Raw genomic sequence first — 19,024 nt, forward strand, 5'->3', positions numbered from 1 at the left:
GGAACCGGTCTGTATGTGGGATCCGAACCCTCGGCAGGAGCACCACCGCACTCCCAAGTGGTGCACTGTAGCAGTGTGCCACCGGGCCGGCCCTACTGTGTATTTTTTATTTAATTTTGTAGTGGTTGCTCTAGGGCTTGCCATATACATCTTATCAGAATCTACTTAAGATTCATACTAATTTAATTCCACTGAGATACTGAAATATGACTCCTATTTAGCTCTATTCCCTCTTCTGCCTTCTTAATGCAATTATTGTTATATATATTACAAACTCAAAAATACGTTGTAATAATTACTACATATAATTTTATGCTTTTTTGAAGATGAGAGATGAAAGAAGAGGAAGTATATATTCACAGAAGTTATTATATTAACCTTCCCAATTACCATTTTTGGTTCTTTTCGTTTGTTCCTGTGAGATAACAGGAGTTCCAAAAAGAGAAAAACGTGCTGGTAACAACATGATTAAGGCTTCGGATCCTCTTATTGGCCAGTTGCAAATCAAAAACAAAAACATGGATGGGAAATGTCTGAGGAAGCTTTTCCATACTTAAGGAAATATGAAAGATAAAAAATGAAATTGAGATTGAGAGGGTAAACAGAACACCAAAATGGCAAGAAAGAAAACCCAAAAACACAGTCCTCGATCTTTGGAAATTAATGTAATCTAGCTGAAACAATCCCAAACATTCAAAATAATGCATTAATGATAAACGATATATATATATATATGCACACACACACTTCCTGTCATGCAAATATACTGAATGTGAAAAACTGTGTTACAAAATTATGTACAGTATGATCCTATTTATCATACCATATCATTTGGGGCAGGGGGAAAGAGGAGGAGGAGGAGGAAGAGAAGAAGAAAGGTGGGGAAAAGGGAAGGAAAGTGGAAGAGGGGAAAAGGAGAAGGGAAGGAGAAAGGGTGGGAGGCCAAGGGGGAGCAGAAGGACATAAAGCAGCATGTTAATTATGGGTCATGGAACTATGAATGAATTTAAGGTTTTTGATTTCATGTATTTTATAATTTTTAATACTTAATGTGTATTTGTGATCAAACAATAAACTCTAAAAAATTAATCCAGCAGAAATGTGCAAAAGATATAAAAAGACAAGGCACCTAAGATGAAATAAAAATGGCCTCTCTCTCTCTCTCTCTCTCTCTCTCTATATATATATATATATATATATATACCCATAGCCTTCTTGGTAATCAAAAAAATACAAATTAAAACAATACTGAATATTTGATCAAATTGGAAAATTTTTTTTCAGAGGAAAATACCTAGTATTAGAAAGGGTTCAGGGAAATATGCTTAATACCTTGTTGATAAAGGTGTAAACTGATACTATCTTTCTTTTTTAAAAAATGTCTGTACCTTTTAATTTTGCAACTCCTCTCTGGGAATTTATTCTATGGAAAAAATATTGGATGTTACAACTACTTAGCTATGACTATTATAGGAAATTTAGGAGAGCATTACATGAAAAATTTGGAGTTTTTGGCAATTAAGATTTAACCCAATGAAAATAATCTAAAAGTATAAACAGTACATGAAAGTATATATGACAAAGACTATATATGATATATGCCAACTTTTAATAGTGTTTTTTTCCTGGGTATTAGAATTACTAGTATTAAAATTTATTTTCTGCTTATCATGTTTTCTAAATCATCTATAATGATTACTACTTTTGAAATGAAAAATAAAGTTATTCAAAAATAATCTAACATACTGCCTAAAGAAATGGCTTATTTTTATTTCTATTTCAGTGATTTCCAAACAACATATCCAACATTTAGGTAACTTTGTGAACCAATATGAAGATAACTGAGTCGATTATACCTGCAAGCAGCAGACTGCTGCCCCTCCCTCCTTTGGTACTGAGCACAAACTGTGTACAGAGCATTGAGTTACACAAACTAGGAATAAAAAGCAGACATACACAGATTTTTGACTTAACTAACAGAGTAGAGGGGAAAAAGAGATACATAAATTCACAACCACATATCAAAGTATGTTTGAGAGTGTCAAAGAAAGGGAGAGATGATTCCAACTGGGAAAATGAGGACATATTCTTATATGTCACCCACAATTTGCTTTTCTTTCCCTCTCCAATTTACTACTGAGCCATTAAGATTATAGAACAAGTAAAATCTACAGTACCTATTGTCACATTTTGTGTAAATGTTTACTAGTCCTACTTAACCCTCAGGGCCAGCTTACATGTCACTTCACCTTTGTTTCTGTGGGTAACAGCACTTCTCCTGATATGCCATGACTACGGATTGAGTGCCTGTCTCCTTTCCTAGACTGAGAGCTCTCAGAGAACAGAGACTAAGTCTAATCCATATTAGTATACCCAAGTTGAGTCGGCTTCACCAGGTATGTGTCATGACTTTTTCAAGCTTTGGCATGTGTTAAACATCTTGGCAAAGGAAACTCAGAATTCATACCTGGTGGGGTTCCTCTTGTCTTCCTCAGAGATCAAAAACCAAACAAAGTCTGCATAGCTCATTCTTCCCTCTTTCTGTACTGTTTTTCCCCTGAAGAAAACACGTTTATAAAATTTCCTGAGCAATTATTCAGACAAATTTAATATGATGATAAACTGAGAAATAAAGTAATATTCTTCTTTGGAAATTTAGCTAAATTTTTAAAAATTAGAATGCTGGATACCTCATAAAGGGCAACCCTTGCGTGGCCTGTTTTGTTTTCAAAGGCCTAGAGGGTGAAACCAGAAGGAATTTGCAAATATGAAAAAAAAAATCTGGTTTCTAATTTGAATGCAAATAATCACTGAGATCAAGTACTGTTACCTGTATCAAGATATAGACAAATACTCGTATTAAAGAGTTACTGTTTTGTATTACAGTCATGACTATATGTGTTGTGGGCTATTACTTGGCCCAGTGGCACTGCCAAATTACACAGGAAGACTTGTTAAAATGAGATTGTTACAGTATTACTTGTAGTTAATTTTTAAACTCAGATTTAAACTTCTTACCTTGTTACTGCTCCAGAGAATATCCTTTCAATAATTCTGTTTGATGAAGCTAAATGTGAATAAGAAATTACAAAACTAATAAGAAACATGCTCAATAAAAAGGCAATACTCTTGGTAAGTTGATTTTCATTAGCTATAAAAGCTAAACCATAACAATCTTCTATGGTGAGAATATGAATAGTTAAATTTTTACTTATGTATAATTTATACTTTTGGAAGTAAGAATTTGAGGTGGTTTACTATCTATTAATCAATAAATTTTTAAAAGAACAGGCAAATGAATGTGTCTAATATCCGGGAAGTATTAATATAGTTGAGTGCTAAGTTAATTCTGAACACCCTGACAACTAACACAAAAATGTATAGAATTTGTATTGATTCTTGTTATCCAATAAAATGAGATAAATTTTCCTCTGAAACAAGATAAATTTTATCCCAGTGTTAAATTCAAGGGAGAACTGAATGTGTAGCTCCTCAAACAATGTTAAATAAAATAAAAGTAAAACAATAGAAAGTGCTTTCAAGTAGAATTTTTAAAAACATAACGAGACATACCATAAACATACTTTTCCTATATTCTCATTCTCTAAGAGTCCAGAATATAACATGATATAATGAAATTAAAAAAAAATTCCATCAGTAAGTTTTATTCACAGACAGAGACAACTGTATCTTAAGGTAGTATGTTGCTTTTTGTTGATAGAGCCTAGAAAATTCATTGTAGTGTACCTCACTGTGAATTCAAAATAAGCAAAGACATTGTTTTAAAAAAAAAAAAAAAAAAAAGGAATGCCTAGGGATCTCACACCTGTTCTTTTAAGAAGTGCCCCAGGCAACGGCATGCACGCTAAAATTTCAGAACCAGTGATGAGGTCATTAGGGAGTTAGCATCTACATCTGCACAGTCAGGTACAGTCAATACAAAGGTAAATTAGTTAGGCTGAAGAAAGTTGGGAATACGTATGTCAATACAGCCATGTTTGGCCACACACAAAAGCTTATATGAAAGACCCTCTATACTTTGTTGAGCATTGGTTTATGGGATTAATAATTTGTAGTAGATAGAAAAAAAGAGAACTACATAGAAAAGGCAAGGATATTTAATTCCAAAATTAACGTCTTTTTAAAAAGGCCTTTTTAGCTTTGAAAGGTTTAGCCTCCTAAAACTGAAAATCATGTTGTTCCATGTAGTGCCATTAAGGATACTTTGGTGAGTGGATAATGTAGGCCTAGATGCCTGCTTTTCTGGACTTCATCCCATTAACATGGCTCTAGTGAGTTGTGATCTGAGTATATACAATATTTTGGAGACTCGATGAGAATTATGGTTATATCAGCCTGACAGGAAGCTTTAGAGCCCATAGGGTTGTACATGACTACTGTAGAATGGTTCATATTGTACAGATGATGTATTCATTGGTAATAGGAAGGTGCGTAGCTAATAAAGCTGACCTGATAGTTGTACGTATATCTTCATCTTTATGCTATTCTGGTGACAAGAAGATTACCACTACTTGAAGAAGGGAGGTAAGAGTACTAACATGTTTGTTTATCAAATAGGTACATTTGAGTATTTCCCCTCGATGTCTGCTTGGCACCCGAAAATTTAAGAGCGAAAACTCAGTTTCTTAAATATGCAAAGCTCTATGGAACTTGACATCACATACAATGAGCCTTTTCTTAAGGTGCATGCCATTAGTCACAGATATATCAAATAAAAGAAACAAAATCCAATGCATTTATTTAAGATTTGTACTCTGCTACATGTAAAAATCTAAAGTCTGATTAAAAAACCAACAGTGCCTGAGGACACCTTTAAGGATAGAACAGGGACAATCATATGAGAGAATAATGAATCAATATATCTTGGTGTTAAGAATATTAAACTGGGGTTGGCTGGTTAGCTCAGCTGGTTAGAGTACAGCCGTATAACACCAAGGTCACGGATTTGGAACCCCATATCAGGCAGCTGCCGATCGATCGATAAATAAATAAACAGATAAATAGATAAATAAACAAACAAATAAATAAATAGAATATTAAAAATCAGTAAGCAATAGGGTCTAAGTTAACTGCTGGCAAAAATGAAGCAAAAGGGGTAATATCTAATTTTTTTTCCTGATAAAAGAAAGAATACAAAATTCAAAGATAATGAAGCAAAAGGGGTAATATCTAATTTTTTTTCCTGATAAAAGAAAGAATACAAAATTCATCTGCAGAGAAAATATCTTTCTGGAGCTAAATTCCAAAAAGTAAGTTTCTATGAGTCCTTGAAAATAAAATTTGTCAAGTTAGAAACATTATTTTCATCCTTGGCTTTTATAGAAATACTGTTAAATGGGAAAGCTAATAAAGATGTATACATATTCTCTTTCAAACAGATTCATGCAGGTGTGGATCTTATTCAAATTCTTCATCAGAAAATACACATCACTATAAAGACTTGCTGCTTCGTCAGAACTAAGACTATAATTGCTTACTCACCTCCAAATCCCTTCTCCTACATCTGGACTGTAAATAAAAAATTAAATTATCTTCCTTCACTCCTACTTAAAAATTCTTGGCTCTATAAAGAGGACTTGATTAGATATAGAATTTAACAAATAGGAATTTTTCATAATGAGTAGGGACAGTTTACATGACTCTTCAAAATGGTTAAGTCTAAGCATCTATAGATCACTCACCCTGGTCATTGTATCGAGATAGATCGGCCTGGCTGATGTAGAGGTCATGATCACTGTCTAGTTCCCAGAATTTACAATAAATAACATAGAAATGTTCATAGGAGAAGTAATCTGTGATTTGGTTTATATCTTCCTCTTCTTCCAAAAGGGCTAGAGTCTGAAATGGTATGAATAGAAGGATTAATTTTAAAATTATTAATAACCAGGATTTGGCCATTGTACAGAATTCTAGTGAAGTTTTGTTTTAAATTGAATTTAAAATTTTGTTTATGGTACCAAACCAAGAACTTTTATTTTTTTTATTTTACTTTTTTTCCTTTTTGTCTTTTTTCGTGACCAGCAACGGATTGCAACCCTCAGTGTCGTGCCCGTACCGGACCGGGACCGGCAACGGGATTGCAACCCTCAGTGTTGCGCCCATACCTCGCTCAGCCAGTGAGCGGCCGGTCTGCATGTGGGATCCGAACCCTCGGCGGGAGCGCCGCCGCACTCCCAAGCGGCGCACTGTAGCAGTGCGCCACCAGGCCGGCCCGAAACCAAGAACTTTTTAATAGGCAACCTCATCCTACCTTTAATCAACTAATCAATCTATAAGCATTTATTAAGCTCTATAATATACTTAGCAAAGGGCAAGATGCTGTGGAGGATATAAAAGCAGGAAAAGGGAAGGACTGGGCAACTGCAGCCTGTCAAAGGTCACCAGACTGGCAAGCACAGAACAATTAGACATGAGGCTTAATTACATGGCTATAAACTAACACTGCTTTGTGAGCAATATTAAGAAGAGTGGGCATCCACAGGTAGGTTTGGTTTTGTAATGAAATCAAGTTTACCATAGAGGTTACTTACACAAAGGGTCTTCAAAAGTTCAGGGAAAATGCGTATTATAAAAAAAATACACATGAAATGCAAATTTTTTTTTTGTATCAAAATAAACTTGTACTAACTTGTTATCACAGGTCTGAAGAATATCTAGCTTAAGGCACTAAGAAGGATAAGATGTCAGTTTGAAAACAGCCCCTATCAGAGCAACATGAATTCTGCTAAAATAAAAGCAAAAACAAATATCAAATTTATGGGGAAGCTTGGGTGGAAGAATGGTGAAATCATCTATGCTTTACCAAAAGTTTATGGGGACGAAGCCCCAAAGAAACCAGTAGTTTACAAGTGGAGAACTTGTTTTGAAAAGGGACAAGATGATGTTGAAGATGAAGCTTGCAGCAGCAGACCATGCACATCAATTTCCATATTCAGGACTAAGAATACCCTAATTGCAGAGGACCAATGATTAACAGCAGAAACAATAGCCAACACCACAGACATTTCAACTGGTTCAGCTTACATAGTTCTGGCTGAAAATTTACAGTTGAGCAAACTTTCCACTCAATGGGTCCCAGAACTATTGTACCCATATCAGCTGCAGATGAGAGCAGAGCTTTCAATGGAAGTTTTAAATAAGTGCGATCAAGATCCTGAAGCATTTCTTCGAAGAATTGTAACAAGAGATGAATCATGTCTTAACCAGTACCATCCTGAAGACAAATAACAATCAAAGCAATGGCTACCAAAAGGTGGACGTGGTCTAGTCAAAGCAAAAGTGGATGGGTCAAGAGCAAAGGTCATCCCAATTTTTTGGAATACTCAAGGCATTTTGCTTGTTGGCTTTCTGGAGGGCCAAACAACAATAACATCTGCTTATTATGAGAGTGTTTGGAGGAAGTCAGCCAAAGCTTAGCAGAAAAATGCCTGGGAAAGCTTCAGCAGAGAGTCCTTCTCCACCATGACAATGTTCCTGCTCATTCCTCTCATCAAACAAGGGCAATTTTGTGAGAATTTTGATGGGAAGTTATTTGGCATCCACCTTATAGTCCTGATTAGGCTCCTTTTGACCTTTTTTATTTCCTAATCTTGAAAAATCTTTAAAGGGCACCCATTTTTCTTCAGTTAATAATGTAAAAAAAACTGCACTGACATGGTGTTTTAGTCCGTTTCTGTTGCTTATAACAAAATACTTGGAACTGAATAATTTATAAAGAAAACAAAATTTACTGCCTACAGTTTCAGAGGCTGAGAAGTCCAAGTCCAGGGAACAGATCTTGTGAGGGTCTTGGTGGTGGTGACAGTGACCCAGGGGTATCACATTGCAAAATGGCGGAGCAGAGAGAGACTAACCTCTCATGTGCTCTTCTTTTAAAGCCTTCAGAACCACGCCCCTGACCACCATTATTAACCCATTCACTATAGCATGGTCCTACAATCAAATCACCTCTTCAAGGCCCTACCTTACAATTACCATAGGATTTCCTACCTTCAACAGTTACAGTGGGAATTAAGCCTCAACGAGGTTGGGAGGGGGAATTCAACTTATAGCATTCTTCCCCCTGAACCCCAAAACTCATGTCCTTTTCACACACAAATGTATTCATTTTGTCTGCAAAATCTTAACTTGTTTCAACTCAAAAGTCCAGAGTTCAAAGTACCATCTGTGAAATCAATACAAGTTATCTACTTCCAAGATACAATGATGGGGCAAACAAAGGGTACATATTCCTGTTTAGAAAGGGAGAAATAGGCCAAAAGAAAGGGGTAACAGTTGCTAAGCAAGTCCGAAACCCAACAGGGCAGTCATTAAATCTCAAAGCTGGCAAATCATGTACCTTGACTCCATGTTCAATGTCCTCTGCATGCTCGTGTGGGGGTTGGGTCCCCAAGTCCATGGGCAGCTTCACTCCTATGGCTTTCCTGGTTTCAGGCCACACTTCAGCTCTCCCAGGATGGCATTCCACTTTGGTAACTCTACAGATCTGGGATCTATATTGCAGTCCTGCTCCCACAGCTCCACCAGGCATGGTACTGTTGGGGTTTTTCTGCTACAACTGTGACCCCATGTTTCCAATTGGCATTGCTCTAGTGAAGGCTGTCTGTAGTGACTCTGCCCCTGCAACAAATCTCTTCCTGGGCCCCCAGGCTTTTCCATACATCCTTTGAAATCAGGATGGAGGCTCCCAAGTCCCCACAGCTGTGGCATTCTGCAAGCCCGTAGACCTAACACCACATAGAGGCTGCTAAAGCTTCCAGCTTGTATCTTTCAAAGCTGCAGGTCCAGCCACACCTGGGGCCAATTTAGCCACAGCTAGAGCAGCTAAAGCAATGGGGGTGTTGGTGCTAGAAGCGGCTTCCTGAGATGGCCCTGGGCAGTAAGCCTGTGGATGGCACCTTAGGCCTGTTCCCTGAGACCATTCTGTTTCCCTAGGCCTCTGGGCCTGTAATGGAAGACACAGCCTCCAAGAACTCTGAAATGCCTTCAAGGTCTTTTTCCCCCCTTCTCTTGATAATCCCATTCTTCTGTACTCATCTCCTTAGCAATGGGCCCCTGGGCTATATCCTTGCTTTTGTGGCCAGGCTGAAGTTTCCCAATTTTTTGACCACTGCTTTCTTTTTAATTTCTGGCTTTACATCATGCCTTTGCCACCAAAATGTAGCATAGGCTGTTACAAGTAGCCATGCAGCTTCCTGAATGTTTTGCTGCTTAGAAATTTCTTCTGCCAAATACTTTGGTTCACAACTCTTAAGTTCCAACTTCCACAAAGTCCTAGGGCATGTACACAATGCAGCCAACTTCTTTGCCAGTTCATAGTAAGGGTGATCTTTGCCCCGGTATCCAAAAAGCTCCTTCTCATTTACATTTGAGATCTTCTCAGAAATATGAGCAGTAAAGGCCATTCTATCAACATTCTGCTCACCATCATTTAAACATTCTCTAAAAAGTTCCAAATCTTCCCTAGTTTTCTTGTCTTCTAAACTTTCACCAGCATCTAGACTTTTTCTAGCCCGTTCCTTCAAATTCCTCCATCCTCTCCTCAACACCCAGTTCCAAAGACATTTCCACATTTTCATATATTTGCTGTAAGCAACACCCCACTTCTCTGGTACCAATTTTCTGTATTAGCCTGTTTCTGTTGCTTATAACAAAATACTTTGAACTGGATGATTTGTAAGAAAACAAAATTTATTGCTTACAGTTTCAGAGACTGGGAAGTCCAAAGTCCAGGGAACACATATGAAGGCCTTGACGGTGGCAACAGTGATGGCAGGGTGTCACATTGCAAAATGGCAGAGCAGAGAGGCTCTGTGCTCTCATGTGCTCTTCTTTTAAAACCCTGAGAACCATGCCCCCGATCACCATTATTAATCCATTCACTACAGCATGGTCCTACAATCTAATCACCTCTTCTAGGCCCCACCTTCCAATTATTGTAATAGGATTTCCTACCCTCAAAAGTTACAGTGGGGATTAAGCCACAGTGAGGTTGGGGGAACATCCAACCTACAGCATACGGTTAAATTCCCAGGACCCTCAGTTCTTTAGGGATGAACTAAATGGCTTGTGTCATTGCTTACAGAAGTGTCTTGAACTTGATGGGGCTCATGTTGAGAAAGTTTATATTTTTTATTTTTATCTTTAATCCCATTTTTCCATGAACTTTTTGAAGTTCCCTCAAATATACAATAGTGATGACACAAGATGGCCTAGCATAGAAGGCATGGCAGGTAGAGCTGCAGGGCCCTGAGCTGAAAGTAAAGCTGGGTGTACCCTGACTCACTGTGTACCCCTAGGTAAAACCGAACCAGAGATTTTGAATTCAAAATCCTATAGTCAGCCAAATTATTATATAAGTAGGCAGATAAATAAAGACATTTTCAGAAATAAAAGATTTAGAAAGAAAAATAAAAGAAACCATAAGGAAATTTAGGAAATGAGATGGCAGAAATAAAATCAGCTGTATCAACAATCGCAATAAAGATAAATGAGTTAAATCTCCCCATTAAAAGATTTTTGATTGACTTTAAAAACCAAACCCCCCAAACTAGATCGAGGCGTATGCTGTCTATAAGAGATACACATAAAATGAAATAATAAAAAAAAAAAAGATGGACAATGCTGTGGATTGGATATCTCCCCAAAGCTCATTGTGGTTTGAATAGATCAAGGCGTATGCTGTCTATAAGAGATACACATAAAATGAAATAATAAAAAAAAAAAAAGATGGACAATGCTGTGGATTGGATATCTCCCCAAAGCTCATTGTGGTTTGAACCCCACTGTGACTGTTGGGAGGGTGGGAAATCCTATTATGGTAATTGAAAGGTGGGGCCTTGAACAAGCAACTGGAGTGTGAGGACCACGTCCTAGTGAATGGATTAATCCACTGACGCTTTAATGGTGGTTATGGGCGGGGTTCTAATGGCTTTAAAAGAGCGAGTGAGAAGCTCTCTTTCTTGCTTCTGCTTTTCTTGCAATGTGACACCCTGCCTTGCTGAAGTCACTGCCAGAGAAGGCCCTCAGCAGATGTGTTCCCTGGACTTTGGACTTCCCAGCCTCTAAAACTCTAAATAATACATTTTGTTTTCTTATAAATTACCCAGTTTCAGGTTTTTCTATTACAAGCAACAGAAATGGACTAAAACAGACAAATATGTACTAGTCAAATGTAAACAAAAAAGAAAACATATCAATATTAATAGAAGATAAAATGGAATTCAAGGTGAAAAACATTATAAGAGACAAAGGACTATTTCCTAATACAAATGCATGACTCTGATAAAAATTATTTTTCAAAATGTAAACACTGGGAAACCAAAATGCTTTGGTAAATTGAAAACAATGTAAATTATTAAATGATAGCACGTCTGCTCAATGGAAGATTATGCAGCCAGAAAAAATGATAATGTTTACAAAAAAACAAAGGAAAACCATGATGTAAGTGCAAAATATAGAAAACAAGATTGTACACGCTAAGAACTATGTTAAGTCCTAAAATCCGTATACATACATATGAATGAGACTAGAGCACAATAAAAATGATGCTAGTTGAGTTAGGATGGTAAAATACAGTTTCTCTTCTGTTTTCCAAACTTGCTTGTAATGGTTTGTTTTATAAAATGCCATTTGCTATGTATGAAGCAGAATGCTTTAAATAAAACAAATCTTTAGAAACAAGTAGCTATGATTTTTACCCATTGGATGCCATAAAATAAAGACTAAGAAGAGGACTAGGGAAGAAAAGGAAGGTGGAAAAAAAATCATGCTCTAGGAAGCACAACACCTGAGTTCTATTTCCAGTTCAGCAACTTACTTGCTGTGTGATCTTATACAAGTCATTCGACTATATCTGAACATCAAATTTTATCATTAAAATAAAAAGGATTATAATAATGATCCAGAAACTACAAACTATAATGCACTTCAGGAATGTGATGGATTATTATCATTCTTGAAGTGTTATGGAATTACTGCCACCTTAACCTATTCCATATTACTTATGGAGAGCCTAGGCAGGCATCAGGCAAACACCTGACAAATATAATTAATATCAACAATAACTGTTCATTTTAGGATTAAAAAATTTTTGTATATCCATCATGGACTGCTAATTTTGCCAAGTCTTTTTTACTTCGTCCCAGATGAAGATAGGAAAAAATAAAAAGTAAATAAGATTGTGTTTATTAGCCTAAGTTTCATTTAGTATGTTCATTTAAAATAAAACATTTCATTTCCTTTCAAGTGTGAACAATTCCATTTTCTTTAGGTTTACAGAAGCTTAAACAAGCAGGCATGAAGATTACCGCAGTAAAAGGCTCCCACTAGTGGTCAATACCTTTTCTCTCACTTAGTAAAATAAATAATATAAATGAATGAAATATATTCTTTCTTAAAAGAAATTTTTAGCAATTTTCTCCAGCAGGAGCTGGATGAAGAGTCATTGCTGAAGGATTCAAGTCCAGATTCTTTCATTTCCTTTGTAAGGCCCTTCCCAACCTGGCCTCAGCCCACCCCTCCAGCCTTATCTCTGGTCATTCTCTCTGAGGAGCCTTTGGCCACTTAAGACTGGTAGTTCCCGAACATGACACTTTCATGCTTCTGGCGTTTGCTTATGCTGCTGCTTCTATCTGGAATCTTCTTTCTTCTAATTTTTTTTTATCTTGGTAAACCCCTGATATCCTCCAAGGTGAAGATCACATGCCAGTCCTTCTGAGAAGCTTTCTCTGCACCTTTTATACATGTCTGTGGAATTTATCAAGCCAAGTGTGGCCATCTGTGTACTTCTCTCTTTTGCTCTACAGTGCATCCTTCAGGCAGAGGTCTCTGTTATTCTATTCATCTTTGTCCCCCCAAGACACCCCAGTGTCCTTACTATAGGTATTTGGTAAATGCTTAATGACTGAAAGTAGTGACAGTGCTTTGCATACAGTAAGCACTCAAATATTTGTTAAATGAAGTAGTAATATTATTTAAATTGCTCTTAATATCTGAATTCCAATGAGAGGCATACTTGCAAAAAGTTGCTTTTTCTTATCTCTGTCGAAGTAATTTTTCCACTCCAAGATCTGTTGACTGTGTAGAATATTCTCTGAATAACCTGGTTCCAAAAGGAAAACAAAACCAAATAAAAACATTAAAGATCTCTATTACTTTACCAAAGGTCATCTTATGAATATACCTGGAACCAATTTAAGTTTTGACTTTTTGGTTATGTCAAGTGTAATTCCTAGTAAAAATTGACACTCTGAGGGTACTTCGAAAAGTTCATGGAAAAACAGAATTAAAAGATAATACAGATCTTTCCATGAACTTTTTGAAGACCCCTCATATTTTTTAATCTACGTCTCTATATTTTGAATCTGCCTCCACACTTCTGAGCAGAATAAAAAAAATTCTCTGCTCATAAGTCTTCATTTCCCAGCTACCAACACATCACTTCCTCTATTTACCTCTTATTTACATGGTAATGATCCAAGTAATGCTTATTGGGCTGCATGTTTTCAGAAGGCAAATGAGGTGGGAAGTATCTGCTGTGTTGGCTTAACAATTGATTAACCAGTCAGAAGGATGGCTATCAAGGTGATATGATTCAGGAGGGTATTATTCTGATTATTACAGCCTTACTCATTGAAGTCTTGAAGACTCCTGGTCTTCCAGACTCCATAGAAACTGAAATATATCTGGGATAATTTATATCCTGATCTTTGTTGTGGGCATGAACACCTTTGTAATTAGCTAGCATTTTAATGAGTTCAGCAGATGTGCAACTCTGGAGACAACCCTGGATAGGAGATGGGAAGCAAATGTGTCTAGACTGGGGATGTATGTGCTATATGTAGGGGAGGACTGGAGAAGGAAGACAGAGACTGTAGTCCTGGAGGTGGGAGGCCACAGTGCACTCTTAATTTTACCTGCAGTTATTTCTACCCGTTTAATTTCCCTTTAGCCTATTATTTTTTTCTCCAAAAGGAAGCTGTGGTGAGAACAATTTAAGCAGCTTATCTGGTACTCTGGTTTTTATTTTGATTCTAATAATACAGAAATCCTGTATCCATGGTGGTTTTTATCATGGAAGAAGTTAGATCTGTTTTTCAAGCTATTTTGGTGTAAGAAGAACAAAGAAGGGACGACATTTGGACATCTTTCCAAAGAGTAGGCCTAATGAGGGACTAAATCACCATTTTCCTTCTGGATTCTTCAGCCAAGAAAGTGATTCTCAAACAGAACAGGGAAGAACTAGCATCAGGATGAAGGTCCAGATTTCTGTTGCCCAGCATTCACAACCTCACCCCTGCTATCACAGCTAACTTCTTCTGAGAGTCCAGAACCAAACTCAAATGCCACATCACACAGGAAACCTTGGACAGGGACTGGGGAAGAGCTCCGCCTTCTTGCTCCAGCTGCCATCTAAGAGTCCTTCAGTCATTGCTGTGGTTACATTCTAAACACTGGTGCACCTGACTATTATCACCTCCAAACTCTAAAGGACCAGGTTTTTCTTGACTTGCATTCCACTGTCTGATACTATGCTTCGCATATACCAGGTGGTCAATAATTTCTTGATAAAATAATGAGGTTTGGAAGCTGTGTTACAACAGCTTTTGTGTTGTCTTTTGTGACAGAGAAATACGGGTCGGTTTCATAACTAGTTGAACAACTCTATTCAGAGTTTTGCACAGCATGTGGATGCCAACCCAAGAAAGGTATCTAATTAGTATTTCACATAAATCAGTATTTTTGTCTATAATTTATAAACAGAATGCATATAAAATGTGACAAAACATAAAAGAGGGAAGGGTAACTATATTAAAAAGAACTGTGAAAGATACTACTAATGTAGTAAAGTTTAATCTTGAAGGAAAAATAAGACTAGAGTGCAGATGTGATCATGATCTGAATGGCTGACTATCAGGTGGAAAAGAAGCTGACTGGTTCTGGGTTGCACCATGGGGCAGAATTGGAACTACTGGATAGAAATGCCCTTATACTGAAATGCTTCAGTATAAGAAAAGTTTCCTAAAATTAGCCCTCCGAAGCAATGGGTCTGCATGAAGTAGTGAGGTTTCTTTTCACCACAAGTATTCAGGCAGAAGCTGACAGGATTCCTGTATTAGGTGGGATCTGGGACGAGCTGGTGCCCAATTTCTACATTGGTCCCAACCACTCAGACTCTGAGGTCCTTCAGGACAGAGAATGTGTCTTACTCAACATTGTATTATTAGCATTAGCTTGGCTGAAGTTCATATAAAAAAGATTGTTGATTTTTAGCACAGAAATTATATATATGAAAATAAACATTAAGAATTTCATCATAATTCCACATCCCTTCTCTCAAGTTAAAGTCAATTTCAATACATATTATCACACCAAATTTTTCTTTCTTGAACATTAGATATTTGTTCTTATTACTTGATTTTGTATAAGTTTATTTTAAAGTCTGAGTTTTCTATCTAAATTTTATATTTCTATGCTCAAATATTTTATATTATTTATGGAAGTAAAGTACTGTGTTAGTACTTTACTTTTAAGTAAGTACTTAAAATTATTAAACTTTAATCTGTATTCATTTTTGCTTATTCTAGTTTTCTCCTCTTCTTTTTTTGTTCTTTTTGACAGAATTTTTTAAATTTGCAGTTTGACTGTTAGGCATTTCCTATTTTTAGCCTCTGCTAAACCTACTTATCCAATACTAAAAAACAATGTACTTGTATTCCATTTTTCCATAGACTAAATCTCCTTATTCAGTGGCCCCACTTCATCAGCACATTTGTTGGTTTCCACATCACTGATTCAGCACTTTCGATTTTCTGAGGTAGGACCACCATCTAGTGGTAAAAGCACGCAGCTGCTGGTTCTACACTAATTACAGTTGTTATTTTTCTAACTTTTGGTCGACCATTTTGAGGTAAATAAAAATTAATCACAATTTTAAAAATACCAAACAAAATTTTAAAATAAATGACAATTAGAATAATGGTTTAATACCAGTGAGAAGAATGAAATTTGACGAGTTTTTATCAAGGGATCTCTAGTTAACTTATAGACAAGCTAAATCATTAAGTCAGTTTCCTTTTTTCTTTGTATCCATCAAATTGGAAACCTCTAATTCCAAATATAGGTCACCAGGAACGGAAGTGTTTGGTGGCTATGTCACATAGTTTTTGACAAGTGGATTAAATGCAGACATAGAAACTACAAAAAATTGCTCATTGGAGATGACCCGAGTGCAGATGAACACACTCAAATGCTGGAAGCCTGGTTCTCCCACTTGGGAGTGGTGAATGGATTCCTGATCCACTCTTTGGTTAATATGGCTCTGAAATGTATTTCTTCATGGTCTTCTGTAGAATTTGAACTTTTAAAAAAGGTATCTAATAAAAATGATTTCTTTCTCTGTCAAGAGGAAAAGTTTTCGAGAGGAAAGAGTTAATAAGCTCTTAGTGATGAGCAGTCTCCACCACAGCTTAGTCATCTTAGGAAATATCACTACCTTGCCTTCGACAACTAAAATCCCGGCATTTTAGCCTGAAATGATGGATTCAGGTCAATCATATTGAATACATCACTAAGACACCATATGAGCAAGCCACAGAAATATGAGTATCTTAACTATTTCTTAACAGCACCAGTGTCATAAAGAAGTATTTAAAATATTATTACTTATTTTAAAAACTCACATTAGAATCACTTTGCCCAAAAGTTGGCATATATCAGTTTGGATAAGCAGAGCCTCTTATTCACTGGCAATCCTTGCACAGCATGCAAAACTGCAAACTCAAGGGCTACAATTTGCTGGTATTTTTAATTTTAATTTTCAATCAATATGAAAACGCTTATTTCTCAATTGCTAACTCTTTCTGGAAATAAGTGAGAATATGGACTAACGTTAGGTATGATGTCTTATTTGGGTAGTGAGGTCCTTCTTTGCAAAACAGCTGACAAAATAATTAATTGAACAAATAAAAAGTTTTTCCCTGTAGTAAAGGTTTTCAATTAGAAGTAGAAAATAAGTTGTCCAACTTTTCTTCATCATATACGTAGTGCACATAAGCTAATATTTTAGTCATACTGTCCGTGGTTTCTTCCTACTGCAAAGTGAAATAACTGAGTAATTCCAGCATGAAAATATAATAAAAATTATTTCCTTCTACACTGTTTGCCACTGAGGTTATATAACTTTCAATAGGATCATAAGACAAAAAAAACCCTTTGCTTTTTCTGAGATATTCGTCATTAATTCTGACGCTGATCTTCACAAGTTTCTTAGAAATAGTGTGAAAAACAGTGTGACCTCCTCTCTTTTTGCTATGAGCAGGGTACAGAATGATGCCTCTCGTTTGGTCACTTTTATGCCTAATAACAGAATTAGTTAGTTTCATACTAGAAGATCTTATTTTGCATTTGTTCTAGAAAAACTCACTGTACGTACTCTGAAATAATGCAAAAGTTTCAATGACTTCATGCCAAATTTATTATTTGACCAAGTTTCATAACAGAAAAGGCTTTAGGGAGAACAGATAAACAGTCTAATAAAATTCTATTTCCAGATATTCATTGTTACATTTTTTATATGCGCTTTTCTTTTTTGGGTGGCAGTACCAGGTATCACAACAGCAGTTATTCACTTATCTCAGTACATACATATTCACATTATATATTCCCAATTGCGTCTTGTTTACTATTTATGTTAATAATACGGCAACTCAAAACAGCATCATATTTTATCACAGGTATTTTACATTTTAATGACTACTACTGAATGATGAATTCATTTTTGTGAATTGGGGATAAAGCAGCATAATACTAACAATGAAGTGTAAATTTAACAAATGCAAATAGTGATATGCAAATACCATGAAAATACAACAGCAGAGATAATTAACTGTATTCTATTAATTGACCAGTGTAGTTCTTTTTGTTCAATGACTATTTTTTTGTTTGTTTTTGAAGGCTGGCCGGTACAGGTATTCAGTGATTATTAACATGACAGAATGTCTCAAAAAATGTGAATTACATGTGGACAAAATGGCTTCATGGCTTTTTACTCTGAAATCATAAAGCTTCCTGGGAACCACTTGCTAGATGACCACAGACCATCATAGGTCCAGGTTCTTCAAGGAATGCCAAATTAGAAAGTATAGAAAAAGAAAATGTATCTTTATTTTACTCTTCTGTTAAGATCTTTTCTAATAATGAATTCCAATAAAAAGTTCCTCCGCAAAAACATGGATGTAAGTCCATACCATTCAATTACCACTGAAGTTAATATAATTTTCTCTAAATTGAATTAGGTGAAACAAGTCAGGCACAGAAAGAGAAATACCATGTTCTCACTTATTTGTAGGAGCTAAAAATAAATAAATAAATAAATATACAAACAAATAAAGGGTGGGGGGAAGAAGACACAACAATCACAACAATTCCTTGAACTTGTTAAGACGAGTGAATAAATATGATGTGGTGGGGGGAGAGGAGGGAGGAAAGAGGAATGGGTAAAGGGACACAAAAATCAACTGCAATGTATATTGATAAGTTAAAAAAAAAGTTCCTCTGTAGAGAGCATTTTCTGAATTGATGGAAGGTTGGACTAGAATATTTCTAAGATCTTTTCTAACTCTTAAGATTCTAAATTATGCTATTTATATCCCTAGAGTTTAAAGAATAGGCAATAATCAGAACCCAGTAATTCCCTTTGGGATTGCAGCCAGAGCTAATGTAGAATTCTTTTTAAAAAAATTTTGACACAAGATGTTGCCATAGGATAATGTAGAATTCTTAAGCATGAATAATTTCATTTATTCACTCAATAAATATTTACTGTGTATCTTTTATGTGCCAGGCTCTATTCTAGATACTGGGGATGGGACTCAGCAGTGAAAAATATAGACAAAGTCCCTGCTCTCATGGAGTTTATATTATGGAGATGGATGATAAACAAAAAAGGTAAGTATCAGAAGATAAGAGCTAAGAAGAAAAATAAAGCAGGTCAAAAGAACAG

General features: G+C 36.1%; 1 protein-coding gene across 2 annotated transcripts in view; it reads right to left on the reverse strand.

Annotated features, from left to right (window-relative positions):
* Positions 1-19,024, reverse strand: part of PPP2R3A (protein phosphatase 2, regulatory subunit B'', alpha) — a 113,171-nt gene that overhangs the window by 44,979 nt on the left and 49,168 nt on the right. The window contains exons 6-9 of one of the 2 annotated variants that reach the window (XM_008584105.1): positions 13,037-13,123; positions 5,703-5,859; positions 3,019-3,067; positions 2,468-2,557 (exon numbers count right to left, since the gene is read on the reverse strand). In XM_008584105.1, the coding sequence (XP_008582327.1) occupies positions 2,468-2,557; positions 3,019-3,067; positions 5,703-5,859; positions 13,037-13,123 (383 nt within the window). The remainder of the gene's footprint in view (positions 1-2,467; positions 2,558-3,018; positions 3,068-5,702; positions 5,860-13,036; positions 13,124-19,024) is intronic. The other variant, XM_008584106.1, reaches the window with a different exon arrangement.

This window comes from Galeopterus variegatus, unplaced genomic scaffold (assembly GCF_000696425.1).
Source record: "Galeopterus variegatus unplaced genomic scaffold, G_variegatus-3.0.2 Scaffold3151, whole genome shotgun sequence".
In the NCBI taxonomy this organism is placed as follows: domain Eukaryota; kingdom Metazoa; phylum Chordata; class Mammalia; order Dermoptera; family Cynocephalidae; genus Galeopterus; species Galeopterus variegatus.